The sequence below is a fragment of the Dendropsophus ebraccatus genome, chromosome 1, assembly GCF_027789765.1.
Source record: "Dendropsophus ebraccatus isolate aDenEbr1 chromosome 1, aDenEbr1.pat, whole genome shotgun sequence".
NCBI classification, from domain to species: domain Eukaryota; kingdom Metazoa; phylum Chordata; class Amphibia; order Anura; family Hylidae; genus Dendropsophus; species Dendropsophus ebraccatus.
In genome coordinates, this window is record NC_091454.1 from 198,265,486 (window position 1) to 198,284,794 (window position 19,309).

General features: G+C 42.1%; 1 protein-coding gene across 2 annotated transcripts in view; it reads right to left on the reverse strand.

Annotated features, from left to right (window-relative positions):
- Positions 1-18,638, reverse strand: part of TCF7L1 (transcription factor 7 like 1) — a 39,066-nt gene extending 20,428 nt beyond the window's left edge. For both annotated transcript variants that reach the window (XM_069944213.1, XM_069944204.1), the window contains exons 1-3: positions 18,453-18,638; positions 18,082-18,142; positions 17,029-17,159 (exon numbers count right to left, since the gene is read on the reverse strand). In XM_069944213.1, the coding sequence (XP_069800314.1) occupies positions 17,029-17,159; positions 18,082-18,142; positions 18,453-18,638 (378 nt within the window). The remainder of the gene's footprint in view (positions 1-17,028; positions 17,160-18,081; positions 18,143-18,452) is intronic.
- Positions 18,639-19,309: the final 671 nt, after the last annotated feature.

Below are 19,309 nucleotides of genomic sequence, written 5' to 3' on the forward strand. Positions count from 1 at the left end.
GTCACCCCTACAACGGACACAGCTGGTGGAAGGGTGCGTAGGGGCCAAATGCTTCTTCTGGTCTACAATTAAAATCTATGAGCTGATGGGGTTCAGAGTGGGGTGTAAGTACGAGGAGTGTAAAGACGGGAGAGCAGTTTAACAGCTGCCCCTGAGGTGTCAATTATCCCAGAACTCTGCACTCCACCTCCCACCACCGACGGGTGTGAAATTACACAGGGCTCATAGGCATACTTCCTGGGCCAACTGGATGCCATATGGAGACCTGTACCCATGCAGCCTGTGAATTATACAGCTGTGCTGATCTACAGAGCTGACACTCTAATAAAAACCTAAGAAAACCAATCTCAATTTTCTTAAAAATTATTCCTTGAACCCCATTCCTTAAGGAGATTTCTATGTGTATCGGGACATGAAGACCATGTCAGAATACTGTCTCCATATTAAGTATAAATACATACACCTCTGTGCCATACTGTAAGCAGATCTTAGGAATTACTACCCGCATAATACAATGGCAATATGGAGAGGCCAAATCTGGTGCAGTTCCTCAGATTACACATCTATTCTTCATCCTGACAATACTAAGTAAAAGGTAGCACTCAGAGAGGGTTAAACAAAACAGAGAAAGTTATGAGCGCAGCTGGATTTTACTGCATGGGAATCATAATTAAGGACCCCCCCTCCTCCTCCTCCTCCTCTGGCCCCCACCTCATGCATACGCTCACAGCCCCCCTCCAAGACGCTCATTCCCCAAAATAATACGAGCCAGATGTGCCCTTGCAGCTGTCTGTTAGCGTGTAGCGGTGACCAATATGAAGGGGGGATTAACCCCTTGTTCTCCAGATCTGTGTTCACATTACACACTATAATACTATATTAAAACAAAAAAAGCCATCTGCAATAGCGAACTAGTAACGTAATAAAACAGTTGCCCAATATGAAACGTTACGAGACTGAGTAAATGTTACTAGACCTATACCAATAAGAGCAATATATTGATTGGATGTCACTGGGTCGATGACCATATGAAAATAGTGGTAGAGGCCGAATGTCAATACTCCAATACTTAAAGTTATAGTAACCCTGCCTGCTGGGTTCTTCAATGGAATTAGAGCTGTGATTATCACTTACCATACCAAAGTCTAGTTTTCATCATGTATATCAGCACGAATGATATAGCTACCTCAACAAGCAGCGGATTTCAGGTATAAATCCAATACTTAAAGGGCCACTAAGTAAGTGTATGGCCTGTCAAAGTACATTGCAAAAAGCAACAACTGTCCGCCAGATCGTACCTGAGCAATAAGGCACATGGTCGGGGGTTGTCATTGTGAGCGTGCTGAATGCTTGAGTTTTGAGGGGCTGACAGGGAGGGGTCAGGGTAGAAGGGGGGAGTTCTCCCGCAGGCTCCGAATCCTGCTCAGCTGGTTTCATGGTCTGCGCTGTGTATTGTGAGGATGAATAGGTCCTTTCAGCCTGTGAGACAAGAAGCTGTGTGCACAGCCTGGGGAGGGAGAAGAGGGGGGTACACTGCAGAGCATTGCCCCATTAACCTTTCATTGGCTGAGCTCCTGCAGTGCAGGTATTAGGGGGCATATCAGACCCCCCCATAATACTCAAAAAAAAAAAAAAGTTAAGTTAAAAGAAAATGTAAAATGACCAATGTTCTGATAAACATGACCTCTGTCTCAGATGCCTTGACCCATAAATAACACGTGATGGTAGCAATGAGGGCCGTTGCTAAATACGTGGTTTGTTGCGCACTGCCTGGCAGCCATTTTAGTTGCACGCACGTACATAACTTTGGACAACCATGCACAGGATGCAGAAGTGACATGCTCATTTTTAGGCCGTGCAGTGCTGTGAAATTCCACATGTCAGGGAGGGAGAGGGCGGAGGGTGCAAGAACACAGACCCCTTTCAGTTTGTAAAAAACACAAACCAGGAGCGCAGCCTAGATGGAGCAAAGAAGGGGAGGAACAGAAGGGGGGGGGGGACCGAGAGGACAAAACATACACACTCTCCATCTGCACTCAATAACCAGCCACGTCAGATACCTCCCACCCCAGTGATTGCAAGCTCATATGACGAGGCTAATATCAGGGAGAACAGTGGCGTAAATAAAAAAAAAATAATTGGTTTCTTCATATAGTATTGTAGCTTTTGGCCACAGAATTAATATAAATATATCCTAAGGGCTTGTACACACTAGGCGTTAAACATCTGGTTTTGATGTGCAATAAACACCTTGGTATTATAATACAGGCCTATGAGTTAATACAAGTGGTTATGGAGCTGCAGGGGAAAAAAAATTAATGAAGTCAACCACAACGCTGTATTCTGGGTGTGTTGATCAGCCCATTCCTTTATATAGTATCCGGGGGCAATATACATACATAAAAATAAAATAAAAAGAATTTATACATATACACACACAGATAAAATTCCCAAAAATTTCAAGTGATTCCCTATGAAGTCCTTTGAGTCTTCTCGTTGCCTAGCAACATCCAATAGATCCAGCAGGTGTCCCAAGTGGATCACTATATTGATGAGGACCCATGTAGTCACCCAGATGTGGTGTTGAAATTCTAAGCCACCAAAGCATCCTATAAGATGGCCACCAGTTTCAAATACAGAGAAAATAAAGTGACTAACCAAAATCCTGTTATTCCTCTAACATGTCAGCTCAGGACGTCAATGTGGAGAAAGAAGCATTACCCAGTGTGCGCCCACCCCCTTGGAATGCCCCTTGGATCTGCCCCCCAGTTATACCCGTTCATTTTCTATCCAATAATACAGGCAATGGGGAGTAAGAGGGTGAAGGCCATTCAGGCTCTGGCTGCATTGTCTTTCGACTTCGAAACCCAGGGGAAAAAAAGAAAAAGGCATTCAACTGTACCCATTGTGTACAGCCAATGGAGGTGGCCATTTTATATACTAAACCTACAGTCGGAGAAAGGAACCGGTTACAAAAGATATTGTTCCCAGGGTAATAATTTATGGCACATTACGGCCACCTGTAAATGATGCAGAAATAAAATAGAAGCAGTAACGACAATATGGGCCTCTGGTATAAAAGTATGCCATAGCTATATAATAAACACTGTGGGGGAGGTTTATCAAACATGGTGTAAAGTGAAACTGGCTCAGTTGCCCCTAGCAACCAATCAGATTCCACCTTTCATTTTGAGAAATGAAAAGTGGAATCTGATTGGTTGCTAGGGGCAACTGAGCCAGTTTCACTTCACACCACGTTTGATAAGTCTCCCCCTATAAGTATAAAAGTTTAAACCTCACACTGTTACTATGGGCAACACTCCTATGTTTTTCTTGGCTGCAACACTGATTGTTAGCAGTCATCTGCACCAATGAGATGCCGTTCATAGACGTGACCACTACTGCCAATTTCAGGGGTAGCATACCGTACTGTCACGCCGAGACCACTACATGGCTCGGCTCTCACTATGCAAAAATGATGGCAGTCTTTTATAATAACGGCCGTCATTAAGCAAATAACGCCTGCTATTTTCTTTTTAAAAAACAGGTGTTATTTGCGCATGAAATACGGCCATCATATTTACATAATGCGATCCTAGCCCATAGGACAACAATCGACTGCAGTATTCTACATTCTAGGAGCCTCAAAGGCAAATATACCACTAAATTTAAAAAAAATGGCACCCTACTTTTTGGATGTTTTCCCACTTATGTACAAGAACTATAGTTTTGTAAGTCTACAGTAATATTTAGTATCAGCAATCGATTCATTTAGGCTTTTGCTCAAAAGTTTTGTAGGTCTTTTTAAAGCCCCCAATACGGCCATATTTTTCTCCCCTGAAGAATTTGGCTGAGGAATTTGTCACAGGGATGTGCAACACGTCATTGACATGGGAAAATAGAAGACCAGCTGGGACCAATGGAGGAGTAGAGTAGTAGTATTTTTTAAATGTATAACCTCTGAATTAATCCTGAATCTTAAGCTTACATTTTTGAAGATAACAGAACTATCAAAACCAAACAGAATTTTTGAGAAAGCCCCCTGACAACCAACAAAGCCAACATGGGTTGCCATCAAATATACCACAAACACTGAAAAAAATAAAAATAAAAACACGAGACGACGTAATGGCAGCCATACTGGTTTTCTCTAATCTTTTCCAGAAACAGATGAAACTGACAACTTTAACCCAAGATCCCACAAACTCATCTGGACCTGAAGCAGTTTGGGTTCCATCTGGTGTACAGAAGGGTGGTCTTCCTACCACACTATCGCGCCATGTAGAATAATAAAATTAAATACGAAGTACAACTATGTTCACACAAAGGAGTGGACAATCTACGCCAATTTTTTTTTTTTTTTTTTTAAGTCAGTTCAGTCACTCCAGTGTCACACCTCAGCTCTGGCTTGCTGCTTGTTACAGAATGGTGTGTAAAAAAAAAAAAAAAAAAAAAAAACCCTCTTACCAGGCTCTATTATCTTAAAGGACAGGCACTTTGAGATATCACTTGTACAGGTAGATTACTGATAAAGCGCTGCACTTTCCTAAACAGAAGCGCCAGTGGCGACACTAGATAAGTTTGGGAGAAGTAATTAATTGAACAGCATTATGTCGCCCTATACCTATGTAGCCCAGGCCTGTCTGGAGAGGTAATGCTAGGTACTTCTGGGAAAGGATTAGGATGTGTTTTTCTGCATTCTGCCTCAGGGCCCCACTCCAGTTAAGACTTGTTCCCACTTCTCGTCCTAGAAAACAGCTCCGCTGTAGAAGGGTGTTACACTGCTTTCTACAGTGAACTAAAAAAGCATTCAAACATCTCAAGGTTTTGGGATTAAGCATTGTACTAGTGTATCATTCCAATATTAGAATAAAAATGGCAAATTCTAGAAGCTTAGTGGCCAAATGTACTCTTAAAGTTTGCACATGGCACCCTACTTTTTGGGATTTTTTTTCTACTTTTCTACTCAAGTATATTAAATAGGCCATTCATTCATTTAGTCTTGTTAGGGTATGTATACAACTCATGGCTATTTTTTAGGATATAAAGCTACCCCCCCCCCCCCATCACAGAACACTTTCTACCGAATTCAACAGAAAAACATCCTTAATTGATATATTGCTATATTATGTCGTGGTGCATTTGTATCCTAACACACACAAAAAAAAGTTTTAAAAAAAGTTTGAATTTCTTGGCCTAAAACAAAAATTTTTTTAAAATTCTAAGCTTTCAATATTTTGTGATTGGATTCAAAAAAGGCGATTGTAGATTTGTTAACTCTAGTATGTACTGATCAAATACAACACTATGTACACATTGTAAGATATGCAGCGCAAAAACCTGTTGATCTTTTAGGCCATAAAAGTCATAATATTGTACATGTACAGCAAAGTGGAAAATTCATGGGTAATATGAGCGCTCCGTCCACTATATACAAACTTATTTCTATTAGCCACCACTTCATCACCACCATTCTGTTTATGTTGTATACAGGGTTGTGCAGGGGCAAGAGTCATGCCCATCAGGGGACCCAAATGCCCCTTGCCACATAAGACACCAGTAATATGAATATGGTACTGCAATATACTTTGCACTGAGATCAACGAAGTTGAAATTAAAGAGGTTATCCAGGATTAGAAGAAGAAAAAAAAAAAAAAAAAAAAAAAAAAGCTACTTTCTTGCAAAAACAGCACCACCCCTGTCCTTAGGTTATGTGTAGTATTACAATTCAGCTCCATTCACTAAATTGAAATAGAGCTGCAAAACCCCAAGAGTCTGGAAGAAAGCAGCCATGTTTTTCTAAGCCTGCATAACCCCTTTAAGCCTGTACCAGAAATATCCTTTAAATTCTCAATTTTATTCTTCAATAGCAACATAGAAAAAAAAAACTGATTATTAGTTAAGTGTTAATTGAATATTACACAAAGACCTCATTTAGCGGTGTGCAAAACACACATACTCGCTAGGATCTATTTATTCTGAAATGTTTGCACAAGGCAAGTTTTCTGACAACAATCCAAATTACTGCGAGTCTCAAGGGTGGAATTAAGTGTCATTTAGGATGCAATCAATGATTAGATTATCTGGCAAGTCTTTCTGGACAATGCTGGGTCAGCTCATTGTGTCAAAGGGTGGCCATCAACTAGAAGTCCCAGCATGCCTCAGGGTTAACTTTCCTGTTTTGGAACCATCTTTATTAATTGTCAGTTCCAGCTCCGTGTCCCGAGGCGATCACTATGTATACATACAGGAAAAAAATAATTTGTATCTGGGTGTAGTATAGAAATTAAATATTTTAAGTGTACCATAGGAAAGTGGTGGAAAGAAAAAAGTGAAACAGTTAAGAAAAGTAAAATGATCTCCAAACAGGTGTGCACTGAAGGAAAAGCCCCGAAGGAATTCACTAGAACAAACTGTCAGTGCAGATTACAATAGGACATCCTGCACAGGGAAAACTACCGCTAAAAAGGGATAGACTCGTAGGCCCCAATTTCAGAGGATCGCGAGTTCCTTTACGGTTCATTGGAATATTTATGAACTCCATACAGTTCTATTATCCATGTGTTGAATACTATTGTAAGACCACCAAGTAGTCCAACAATACTTCTACTCCTTAACGTGTGGCACTCCAGATGATAAAATTACAATTCCCATCATGCTCTGGCTAATGGTGGTCAAAGCGTGACTGGAGTTGTAAAGGATGGTACTGCCCTCCATAACAGTGGTGTAGGGCCATGTGGATTATATGGGAGCCACCAACTAAACCAATATTAAGGGCTGCATCCATAGGGGGAGATTTATCAAACATGGTGTAAAGTGAAACTGGCTCAGTTGCCCCTAGCAACCAATCAGATTCCATCTTTCATTTTCAAAAGAATCCGTGAGGAGTGAAAGGTGGAATCTGATTGGTTGCTAGGGGCAACTGAGCCAGTTCTACTTTACATCATGTTTGATAAATCTCCCCCATGGTTTCCAGGACTCCCTAGGACTGCATCCAACTTTTTCAGCCACCTGTATTCAAATACCAAATGATCATGGTTCGAACAGTTATTCAATTTCACCAAAACCAATTTAGCTTTACACCAAGCCTACATGTTTTGGACCACATCTTTTCTTCCTAGCCACATATGCCAACGCAGGAAGTAAGCAAATCTTTTTAGACAAGACTCTCGTTGATAAAAGCCTATCTTAAAGGGGTTATCCAGCACTACAAAAACATGGCCACTTTCCCCCCTACTGCTGTCTCCAGTTCAGGTGCGGTTTGCAATTAAGCTCCATTTACTTCAATGGAATTGAGTTTCAAAACCCCACCCAAACTGGAGACAACAGTAGGGGGAAAGTTGCCATGTTTTTGTAGTGCTGGACAACCCCTTTAAGCTTCTACATCCAAAGACTACTATACCCAGTTGTGAAAAGGACTAAAACACAACATGGTTATGTGAAGCACTCCTCCAAAAGTTTACTTCTGCTGGGAGAGATTCTGCCTTGGCATATAATCCCCAGTCATGTTATAAGACTCAATTTAAAGTGATTGTGCCTCCAATAAGTAGCGGTGAGGAACAGTTTTTTTTTGTCATTTGGGGGAGAGCTACTTTGCATAGTACGTGACTTATAAGGCTCCATATACCAGTGTAGCACTCCCCTGAAGGAGATACACTACCCCAGGGATGAGGAATTTACAGCTCCTTTCAAGCTATTGCAAAACTACAATTCCCATCATGCCTGGAGAGCCTTGGTAGTCCAGGTATGATGGAAGTTGTAGTTTTGTAACAGCTGGAGGGAAGCAGGTTCCTTATCCCTGCAGCACCCTCTCAGAACCATTGATAAAGGACTGAGCTAGTCTTCCATGACATACAATGTACTTCAAGATGTACTCCATGGTTTCTTGAGCTGCCATGTGCACAGTTGGTTTTCTGATGCTTATGTGAAAAGACACTTACATTTTTTATTTTAATACATTTTTATTTTAAGACAAAAATTTAAAAATGCACCAAATCCTGGCACCACCATGAGATGCCAAATTTTGTTAGAGCCATTAATTCCTTTAAAGGTAAAGTATAACTTCATGGTTGGAAGAAAACCACATAACCACAATGCATTCTTTGTATAGCACAAGGAGACAGAGGATAATAAGTTACATCTGTCCGCTATCCACAAAAAGTAAAAAACAAAAATAGCACAAAACTCCAGTAAATATAATAAATCCTTCATTCCCATTCAGATTTTACTGCCTTTTCTTAGTTATATCTGTTCCTTAAAAAATCTGGGTGACCACCAATACAAACCTCCATTACATCATCCAGAGAGGTTGTCACAAACAGAAATTTTTTTTTTAAAAAAAAGAACTTTATTAAAAAAAAAAAAAAAAAAAAGGCAAAGTTACAAAATCTACTCACGAGTACAAAACAGGTGCAACCACTCTAAAATCTCGGCTCAGATTTGTAAGTCGTAGGTAACAAAAGGTGGCGATAGCGTAAATTTAGTCCCTGTATGCTCAGCCGCCCCCCTGCTCTCATTCACTTAACACCTATTGTTAATCTCAGAACAGGAGGTCTGCGTTTCCCCCGCCCCCCCATCTCCCAATTACTAGAGATGTTATTTCTGTAGCAACATGGAGACCTGTGCCCAGGACACGCACGCAGGAAACGAAGAACGCAGATAAGAGACGCCACATACAGACTTTATGGAAGGGGTGGGCCCAAGAGCTAACAGCTTAGAAGAAAATAAACAGAATTTCTGGTCTCCTACTAGCCGGGCCCAAGCTGAGCTGTAAGGATAAGACGCACAGACAAAAGGGGATACGCCACATTGAGTATTACGGGCCGCACAGACAGAGTTTACATTTCTGTTTATACATTGAGTGTCAACTGGACCCACACATGGAGAAAAATGACTCGTAGGAAGGAAAGCGGGAAGGAAACTGGGCTCTGGGAAGGAAGAGCCAGATAAAAACATGCGGGGCAACCCACAACACATGCTGCGCTCTACGGAAAATAGTACAACGCTGTCACAGGATTATCTGTATCAGTGTCCTCCAAGCTGCGGAAAAACTACGACTCCCAGCATGCCCGGATACCCAAAGCTGGAGAACACAACTATATGATTAGTGTAGGTTTTGAGGAAAGCAAGAGGGATAACCAATATGGCTGCCATGACAGCTATAAGTGACTGAATAACCAGAGAGATTTCTCATAAAGGCCATACCTGCTTAGGCAGCCAAGTTAAAGGGGTTTTCTGGGCAAAGATTTAATAATTACTCATCCTCAAAACAGGTCATTAATATCAGAAAAGTAAATGTTTGACACAAGGCGCCTCCACTGTTTTCCAGAGCTGTGGCATCACCATACATTGGGAAACAGCAGGAAGCAGACATTGCCATATGAAGTGTAGTGGTCATTCTGAGTTGCTGCAGCTCAGTTCTCATATACTTTAATGTACAGAGCTGAAATCTCACCAAGAATGGTGGCACCACAGCTATAGCAAACAGCTGATCAGTGGGCATACTGGGTATCAGACTCCCTCTTGACCAATCCTCAGTATAGGTCACTAGTACTGAATAGACCTGTCAAACAGTTTGGGTTCGGCAACGTTCTCTGAATCTGAACGCTCTGCATTTGATTCCCTAAATTTGCAGAAGTTGGATGCTGCTTTAGGAGTCCTGGAAAAAATGGATACAGCCATAGGCTCGGAGAACTGATGAGTATGACAAGTCCGCTCAAAACTATGGTTAACCAATAATTGTTTTCCAAAAAATCTCTTTAAAGGGTTGCTCTAGGATAGGCATCCTATCCTAACAATACTGGTTAGTGGAAAGAACGTCAAATAGACTATCTTATTGGACATTGGTGCATGTTGCTATTTATAGAGTGACATTTTCCAATTCTTAGTTGGGCCTATATATGAAAGTAAAGCCCCTATGGGCTTTAAGTGTATACAAAACTACTGCATAGGTAATAAACAGGACAGAAAAGTTATTTTTATAATATCCCCCTATTCTCTATGTTGGAACAGCACTCAATGCGGTGTTTCATATTCAGGGTCTGTGTATATGAGAAGGGCACATACCCCAGGACTGCTTGTTAGAGCTCGCCACTTATGAAAGGAAGAAACCGAACACATGGCGAGAGACAGAGGACAGCTGCTATCAGAGCAGGAGGTGAGGAAAATGGCAGAGCTCTTACAATTGTGAGAACGTAACCAGAGCGAGGGTTGGGGTTTGACTTGGCACCGTGTTGCGGAGGAGTAAATCCAGCGCCGCTTTGGGCCTTCAACGAAGTTCTTTTACATGAATGCAGGAATCATGATATCTGCTAGGGAGCTAGGAAAGGCTAGAGCGGAAGTGTTAACCCTTGCCAAACCAAAGCCCCAACTGACATTCTGCTGATCACACCCCTCGAAGTCTGGGATTAATCTGCCTAGCACTTCTAACAAATTCCAAAATCATGTCTCCTGGATATAAAGAACATTAGAGCTGTTATAAAGGCCTTGAAAACAGCACGCTCCACCCATACACCACGTCAGCTGGCACGCTACCAAGCCAGTCTCCTGGGCACAAAACTTCCAAACCAGTGTGTCACACCAAAGCCGCACGATACACAAAGAAAACACGGTCCACTTTAGCTACAGTAACCCATGAACTAGTTCATCTAATTTCCCAATGTGACAGCGTTCTGTTATTCCACAATGCGGTGTAACATCCCATTTTATGCCCCTTACTATATATACAAAGCCTTTACATGGCAGCTGGTCGAGAAAACAATGCCCTCTTTACCACGACTCCTAGTTGACCTCTCATACAATTATTTGCTCCTGAGCTCCAGTGCTAAATCTGGAAGGGTGGATCCACAAGTGGCGTCATTTTACGTAATGGACAAAATCACCATAAACTCCACTTCTTACATGTGGATTTGCTTTGGATTTCACTCTAATTGTAAAGGGTGAAATTCACAGCACATCTGCAATAAATCTACAACTAAGACAAGATTGTGGTGGATTTGCCTATGGCCACATATGAATCCACCGTATCTGCCCACCTTCTGTTTTTGCATCATCAGGGCCAAATGCTAGGTTGGTCTTAGGTTGGTTCTGCAAAGTCATTGGAGCTGCTTGCAGGAAGCCAGTGGCATCCCGACAAACCCCCATTGATGGTCAGTACAGTAGGGTAAAGATTTAAAAACTTTCAAAGCTCCTAGCATCAAAATAAATAAGGATTCTGGGAGTTCCAAGTTCCTATCCATAGCACATTGTCCATGCACGGACCACAATTACTGAATGTGAGAATTCCCCCAGTCTTGGCCATGCACTAATGGGACTGAACTGTCAAATAGTCTGAGGAGAAAAAAATGCAACAAAAAAAAAAAAAAAAAAAAAAAAAAACACATCCTACTTTTAGGCCTACAAAGATTTAGCATGGAGCTACATAGTGAGTTCTATGCATGTTAGTTAAAGCAATGCTGCTAGTAGTACCGTACAGAACATGATGGACACGGCAGGAGATGTGCGGCTGTGTAGGGTAGTAGTACCGTACAGAACATGATAGACACGGCAGGAGATGTGCGGCTGTGTAGGGTAGTAGTACCGTACAGAACATGATAGACACGGCAGGAGATGTGCGGCTGTGTAGGGTAGTACAGTATGGGACATGATTGACAGCAGGAGATGTGCAGCTGTGTAGGGTAGTACAGTATGGGACATGATTGACAGCAGGAGATGTGCAGCTGTGTAGGGTAGTAGTACCGTACAGAACATGATAGACACGGCAGGAGATGTGCGGCTGTGTAGGGTAGTACAGTATGGGACATGATTGACAGCAGGAGATGTGCAGCTGTGTAGGGTAGTAGTTCAGTATGGGACATGATGGACACAGCAGGAGATGTGCGGCTGTGTAGGGTAGTAGAAGTAGTAGTACAGTATGGGACATGTTGGACAAGGCAGGAGATGTGCGGCTGTGTAGGGTAGTAGTAGTAGTAGCAGTAGTAGTACAGTATGGGACATGATGAATAAGGCAGGAGATGTGCGGCTGTGTAGGGTAGTAGTAGCAGTAGTACAGTATGGGACATGTTGGACAAGGCAGGAGATGTGCGGCTGTGTAGGGTAGTAGTAGTACAGTATGGGACATGATGGACAAGGCAGGAGATGTGCGGCTGTGTAGGGTAGCAGTAGCACAGTATGGGACATTATGGACAAGGCAGGAGATGTGCGGCTGTGTAGGGTAGTAGTAGTAGTAGTAGTACAGTATAGGACATGATGGATAAGGCAGGAGATGTGCGGCTGTGTAGGGTAGTAATAGTAGTAGTAGTACAGTAGGGGACATGATGGACAAGGCAGGAGATGTGCGGCTGTGTAGGGTAGTAGTACAGTATGGGACATGGACACAGCAGGAGATGTGCGGCTGTGTAGGGTAGTAGTAGTAGTAGTACAGTATAGGACATGATGGATAAGGCAGGAGATGTGCGGCTGTGTAGGGTAGTAGTAGTAGTAGTACAGTAGGGGACATGATGGACAAGGCAGGAGATGTGCGGCTGTGTAGGGTAGTAGTTCAGTATGGGACATGATGGACAAGGCAGGAGATGTGCGGCTGTGTAGGGTGGTAGTAGAAGTAGTAGTACAGTATGGGACATGTTGGACAAGGCAGTAGATGTGCGGCTGTGTAGGGTAGTAGTAGTACAGTATGGGACATGATGGACAAGGCAGGAGATGTGCGGCTGTGTAGGGTAGCAGTAGCAGTAGCACAGTATGGGACATTATGGACAAGGCAGGAGATGTGCGGCTGTGTAGGGTAGTAATAGTACAGTATAGAGCATGATGGACAAGGCAGGAGGAGATGTGCGGCTGTGTAGTAGTAGATAGCACAAAAGTGATTTGAAAATTTTCAAAGAACTTTGATACAGAATTTTGAGGAAATTTTATTCATGCCAATTCTATTGGTTCTTCCCTACTTTGCTCACAGTATGCATAATAGATGACATTTTTAATTAATTTAAACCAAGATTTGTGACTGAACACTATGTGAACAACTTAAACACACTTTAGATAGCTGCGAGATCCAGAGGTGGCAGTCTACACCATGGCAGAATTGTTTGTATACCACCCCAGGCTGTGCCCCTGCATAACTATAACACAGCATGCAGCGTATGAGTGTATGGGATGGAACGTTGTTACATTGTCAAGTTCCCAATAACAATGACAGAAGTTCCCTGACCTCCCCTGCTGACGGGGGACACATTGCAGTTAATTGAGACAGGTATGGGGTTTTAATTAGCTCCCGGCCATGTGTTGTAATGGAGTCTTGTTTGGGGTAGATTTGAGATGACTTATAGGCCCTCCTCCTGTCCCTCAGGGCGAGGCAATTTGCAATGCACACAGGGAGGGGAATGCATCATTCCTGTCTGTAGAGGAATTTAATTTGCAACCAGACAATTCACCCTGATCACCTCCCAAAACAGAGCACACAATGCCAGCTCATTACCAGCACTCAGGGGTAGCTGAGGGGGCATTCTGAATAAGAAAGAGAGCGACAGACAAAAGCAGAGGGCTCCAATAATCCCACCAACAGCTCCATTGTCTCCGCACCACTGTATATCACTCAAATCCTAAACCGAACAACATGCAGAAAATTTGATCGCCGATAAGAACTTTGGGAGAATCACTAGAACAAACTTTAGGGCTATTAGCCGGACTTCTGATCATGGTCGTAACCAATCATTACAGAGATCACATGAATTGCACAAACCATGCGTCATTTCCACACCACATAAATCCCAAATCAATTACCAACAAAGGGCAACAAAAACACGTAGGCCCGTATTTATTAAAGTGTGGAAAATAGTAACTGGTATAAACTGGTCAACGGCCCAGATCGGCTTTCGTACCGCTAGAGCTGAATGCTGAGCTGTGATTGGTTGCTATGGACAGTCACACACTTTGATAGGTCTGGGCCTTAATCTCGTGGGAGCAGTTGCCCATAGCAACCAGATTCAGGTTTAAAGTTTTAAATGTGATCTGAACCAGTATTTAACTGACAAGAAGAAAATTTGGTTATAAATTATCAAATACTATGAGGAAGATTATATAGTCTTTGTTACGGCTGCTCTGTGATTGGTTGCTATGGGTGACAAAGGCTCACTTGATGTATACATTTGAACACATTGACAGGTGCCCCCACATACACAGTCCCTCGGTGTACACTTGACTACATTTTGCCTTCTGTGTAGGTTTTGAAAACATACTTTTCGTTTTTCTTACATTCACACCATGCCACGCTGTGCTGTACGCTGGCATCTTTTCAAAAATGGATGCCGACGTGCAGCCTGGTGCATTGCCGGCATCCCCACAGACTTGATGAGCCAAATGCAGTCCAAATAGGACTAGTTTATCCATATTTTAAACATATATATGTGTGTTCTGTGTGGAGACCAAAAAATGTGTTCGACCACCTTTAAGTCCTATACGGAAATACACGGGAATGGACCATGTAGTCACAATTAGACTCTAATGGCTGGTAACACATCAGGCTGCATGTCAGCATCATACAGAAGTGTGGTGAATGTAGAGAAATTGAGGTCAATGAAAAATGTAAATGTAAGCCAGTTAGGGATCCATTTTTTTTTGCAGGCATGTTCAGTAGTAATCGGATATAATCTGAATTCCATTACTATTTATAAGAAAAAAAAATTTTTTTTTAATTATATTTAATAAAAATCACAGAGCTGCATATGTTTAACTACGTTCTAAGAGCGTGTTTAATGTATATTCTGAATGCGCATTAGATTGCGTTAATATAGAAATTCTTGATTGTGCTTGTTAATTCGCTATGACCTAAAACCATAGCCCCAAATACAATATAAAACTATTCACTAATACAAACTTAGGGCCCTATTCCACTGGACGATTATCGTTTGCATATCATTAACGATTAACGATCGCAAACGACCACTATTGCGAAAGACCTGAAAACGTTCACTCATTTCCATTGAACGATAATCGTTACTTATGATCGTAATTGCGATCGTTTTTTCTTCGCTATTTATTCGCTATTGCATTCGTATCTATTGCGAACGACCGAACGATGTCTTATTCAACGCGAACGATTTGCGAACGAGCAACGATAAAAATAGGTCCAGGTCTTATAAAGCGATCAACGATTTCTCGTTCGGTCGTTAATCGTTAACTGCATTTCAACCGAACGATTATCGTTTAGATTCGAACGATTTAACGATAATCTGAACGATAATCGTCCAGTGGAATAGGGCCCTTACTTTGATGCAAGATCAATTAAAAAAAATAAAAATAAAAAAATTCTTCATTTTTTTGAAAACCAGTTTACACCAAATATTTCCTGTCACCGATTTCTAATACGCTATGTGCTCATCCACACGTTTCATAACAAGGCCTCCATTTTAACTCACCACATCAATTTAAAGTACTTCAACCACAAGACAAGCCCTCATTTATGCCCCCCCCCCCTTATTGGGGTACCAGATCCTTTGCACTGAGATAATTCACTATTCAGGCACAAAACAAACACAGGCCCAAGAGTAAAGTAACAAAGCCGGGTCTGTGCAGGGAGAGGAACACCTCGTCCTGCGCTGCTGGGCTCAAAGTGGGCACACAGCCCCCAGTCAAACTCCAAGTAAAACAGCCCTATTCAGGCCCTGTCTGGATTTTAAAGAGACACTTTAATTTTGGAACTTTTAAGTGGTTTCATTGTTGTATACAGTAAGGATCAGGCTACTATGGGTGGAAGCCATATTCCTCATGGAGGAATCAATGACATCACTTTCTATAGTATTCCTCCAACATGTGGCAAAACAACAGTCAGGGCAGTCAGGGCATGATGGGAATTGTAGTTTTACATCAAAAGTAAATTTAATTGCGTCAAACTGAACTAAAAAGTCATCCATATAGTATAGGGATGAATCAAGCCATTGTAATTGGTTGGAATCCCTATTATAAACAGACGACAATAGACCTTTCACTGCAATTGATACAACTGTTCTCTGGTTGTCAATATGAAGACAGATTTGGACAATGTCATGTAATTGATTAAAAAAAATAATATATTAAAAAAAGTGTAAGTGTATTAATATCAAGATTGTTACACGAGTATAGGAAGTGTGTGCACGTTGCATTACACAAACATGGAGCGAGCAGATCTTTCCTCAGACATGAGCCCCTTTAAGAAACACAAAGTACCCGTAAGTCAAACAGAAGAATTCCACGCTGCCTGCGCACAAGCCTATTAGTGGTTTCACAATCAGATTACATGTCTGAAATGTGCCATTTTAATTCTATAGAATCGCACAACATTCTGTCCCTTGTCTGTAAACAGCCCTGACAATGGATATGACAGAACAAATATGCACACAAGGATACACTTTACAGCTGGATTTGTAACACGAGATTGCCGGCCAACATACAGTAAACAGCCCATTACAGCAAACAAAACCATCAACTGGTTAAAAAAAAAAAAAAAAAAAATTCACACAGTCACTATATGGCACAATGGCCATCTACACGTTCATGTATTATTTTGTAGCTTTGGTGTCGTGTATATAGACGTCACAATAACAGAGCCAATAGGCACCAGTCAAAAAGTTTGTTTCCATTCAAGATGGCGGATATTATGTTAATGACGATACACCCTTGTAAGGAAGAACTATAAATAAATGGATATGTGTGCCTAAGAGAATATGGACACTCCGCTGGAATACAGATTGTGACAGGTGACCACACTATTTAAAGAGTGCCCCCCCCCCAATCCTATAGTACTTACAGGAACCCTGTACCATTCACATCAAAGGGCACTGAAGAACACAACATTGGAGTCATCTGTGCACTATGACAAACCAGGTCACACAAGAGTACATCAAATCAGGGGTTTCTCTGGGCACAACAATCCAGCCCTTGTTCCCATAAGCCACTCTAACAAACCCTTCACAATGCCAGGCCATCACAATTTGAGGCTTATAAAACCATATCCTAATAAGAGGACAGCACAAAACCCATGCATGGTATATAAGTGCTTACCGTGCGGGCACTGGGCGATAGGGCACCATTGGGCAAGTAATGGCCTCCGAGGTCAGGGATCATCAGGAATGGGTAGCCCGCGTAGGGTGAGCCTTTAAAGAAAGCGGCATCTTGCTGCTGCCTCCTGAATGCTGAGGAGAAGAGGAAAAGTGTTGGTAAAATATATAATAAAGACTTATGGCGGTCATTATAAAGAGGTTACCACGTGACCGGATGTAGGCCTATGTATATAAAAACAAAAAACTATACAACTATTATCACAATTTATCGCTTGATGTCAGAGGGTAAAAAAAAAAAACAAAAACAAAAATCATACCATAGGTCACACATCAGCGTGCAGTTTAGAAAACAGATTTTTATTCAGCACTTAATTTGTTAATGGAACACGCATGCCCATCCTTACTTCACCATTACTTTTTTAGAGTTGCCGACAACATGGCTGCACCCACAAACTTTTATGTGCACATATATATATATATATATATATATATATATATATATATATATATATATATATATATATATATATATAATTTTTTTTTAGATTTTTTTTTTTATAGACATCACCTTCAGACGCTAGACATGAGATTTTATATAGGTAACAATATGGAGGAATATTTTGGACATTGTACTTATACAGTCAGCCTGTGAATCTATTAGAGATAAATCACATGTATAACCAGCCCAAGAAATCTAAACTACATGGCATACAAGATTTTATCACAACTGTAAATCACGTCCGCAGACAGATAGCAGATGAATATAGAACAATCACATTATTTGTAAATATGTAAACAAAACAAATTCTAATGAACTGAAACAGATGAAACTAATAGAAATATTAAACACACATAGATACATTCAGTGCAGGCAGAAACTACATAGAATCACACAGTAACTTATTCCATCCTGGTCCCAAAGGCTTGCAATTACTTTTCCTGCACTACTGATATAGTCTGAATTCCATGTTGTACTTTGCCAGTGTTTTCCTACATCATGAACTAAAAGAAGAACTCTGACTCAAAGTAAATAGAGGCAATAGAGGTGACTCACCTTCAGACAGGTAATCCCTGGGTTTCTCGAAGCTCTCTCTTGGAGGGGGTCTTCTCTCCACCTGGAGATGGATGAAGGGAGTAGTAGTTAGTGTTGGAATAGCTGGCTATCCTGCCCTGTGTTTGTTATACAGAGTTGTGAGAGTCCTTTATCCTGATAACAGTGTCAGGAGTGGGGCCCCTGGTGCTGGGGATTGGCCTATAGCCATCGTATAAGCGATCATCTAAGCGTCTATGGAGACACAGTTGTAACAATGTAGCTACAACAGCGACAGATCACCGTACTACATTTATAATATAGATACAGAGTTACGAATATATGGATACGAACGTTCGTAATCCTCAAACGAACCGCACCGTGTGAATTCTTACCTCGGAGTCTGAGTCGCTGCTGTGATTCTCCGACTCGTTGACCAGCGAGGACTTGACGTCTGCCAGATCCCCCTCAGCAGATCCCTCCCCGGGACTCTTCTCCTCTTGCTCCCCTTCATCCTTGAAGCGGATCAGCTCATCGTTGGCCCCCAGCTCGTCCCCCCCGCCGCTGTTTAGCTGAGGCATGCTGACTATCCACCCCCCCCTCCTTGGCACAGCAGAAACGCGTAAGCCTTAGTACACACAGCCCCCCCTTCCCTAACACACAGCTAGCTAACTTCTTCCCTAATGCTAGGAACTCCTATAAAACATAATCAGGGGGGCAGAGAAAAAAAAACAAAAAACTTTCCAGCCGCAGCAGCAGCTCACAATCCCCCCCTGTAAGTGTAGTAGAGCACAAGCAGGGTCTCAGCCCCCCCACCCCAGTGCACAGGCAGCCTCTCCCCCCATTAGACTGCACAGCCTCCCTCCCCCCCAACTACAATGCACAGCCAGCCTCCCCCTCCTTCTCAGAGCAAACTTCCTGCAGCCTCCTAAGGAATGAGATGTTTTCTTTCCCTAACAGAATGTCTTTGTATGTTACAATCTGCTCAGCATTGCAAACAAAAGAGCTAAAAATCAGAAAACCCAGACCACCTAAGCCCCCCTAAGATAAAGCAGAGCCCCCCAGTCCTGCCTCTACAATCCAGGGGGGACTGAAGTTCCTTGAAAGTTGCATAAACAAGAAAAAAAACAAATCACAGCTCCAGGAGAAGTGCCCAGAATTCCAGCTTCCTCCCAGCCAGCTCCAGTCTTCTTCTTTCTCAGGGTCTCCTGTGTCTTTGGCTTTTAGTAGATGGGGAGGGGGCACTGCATAC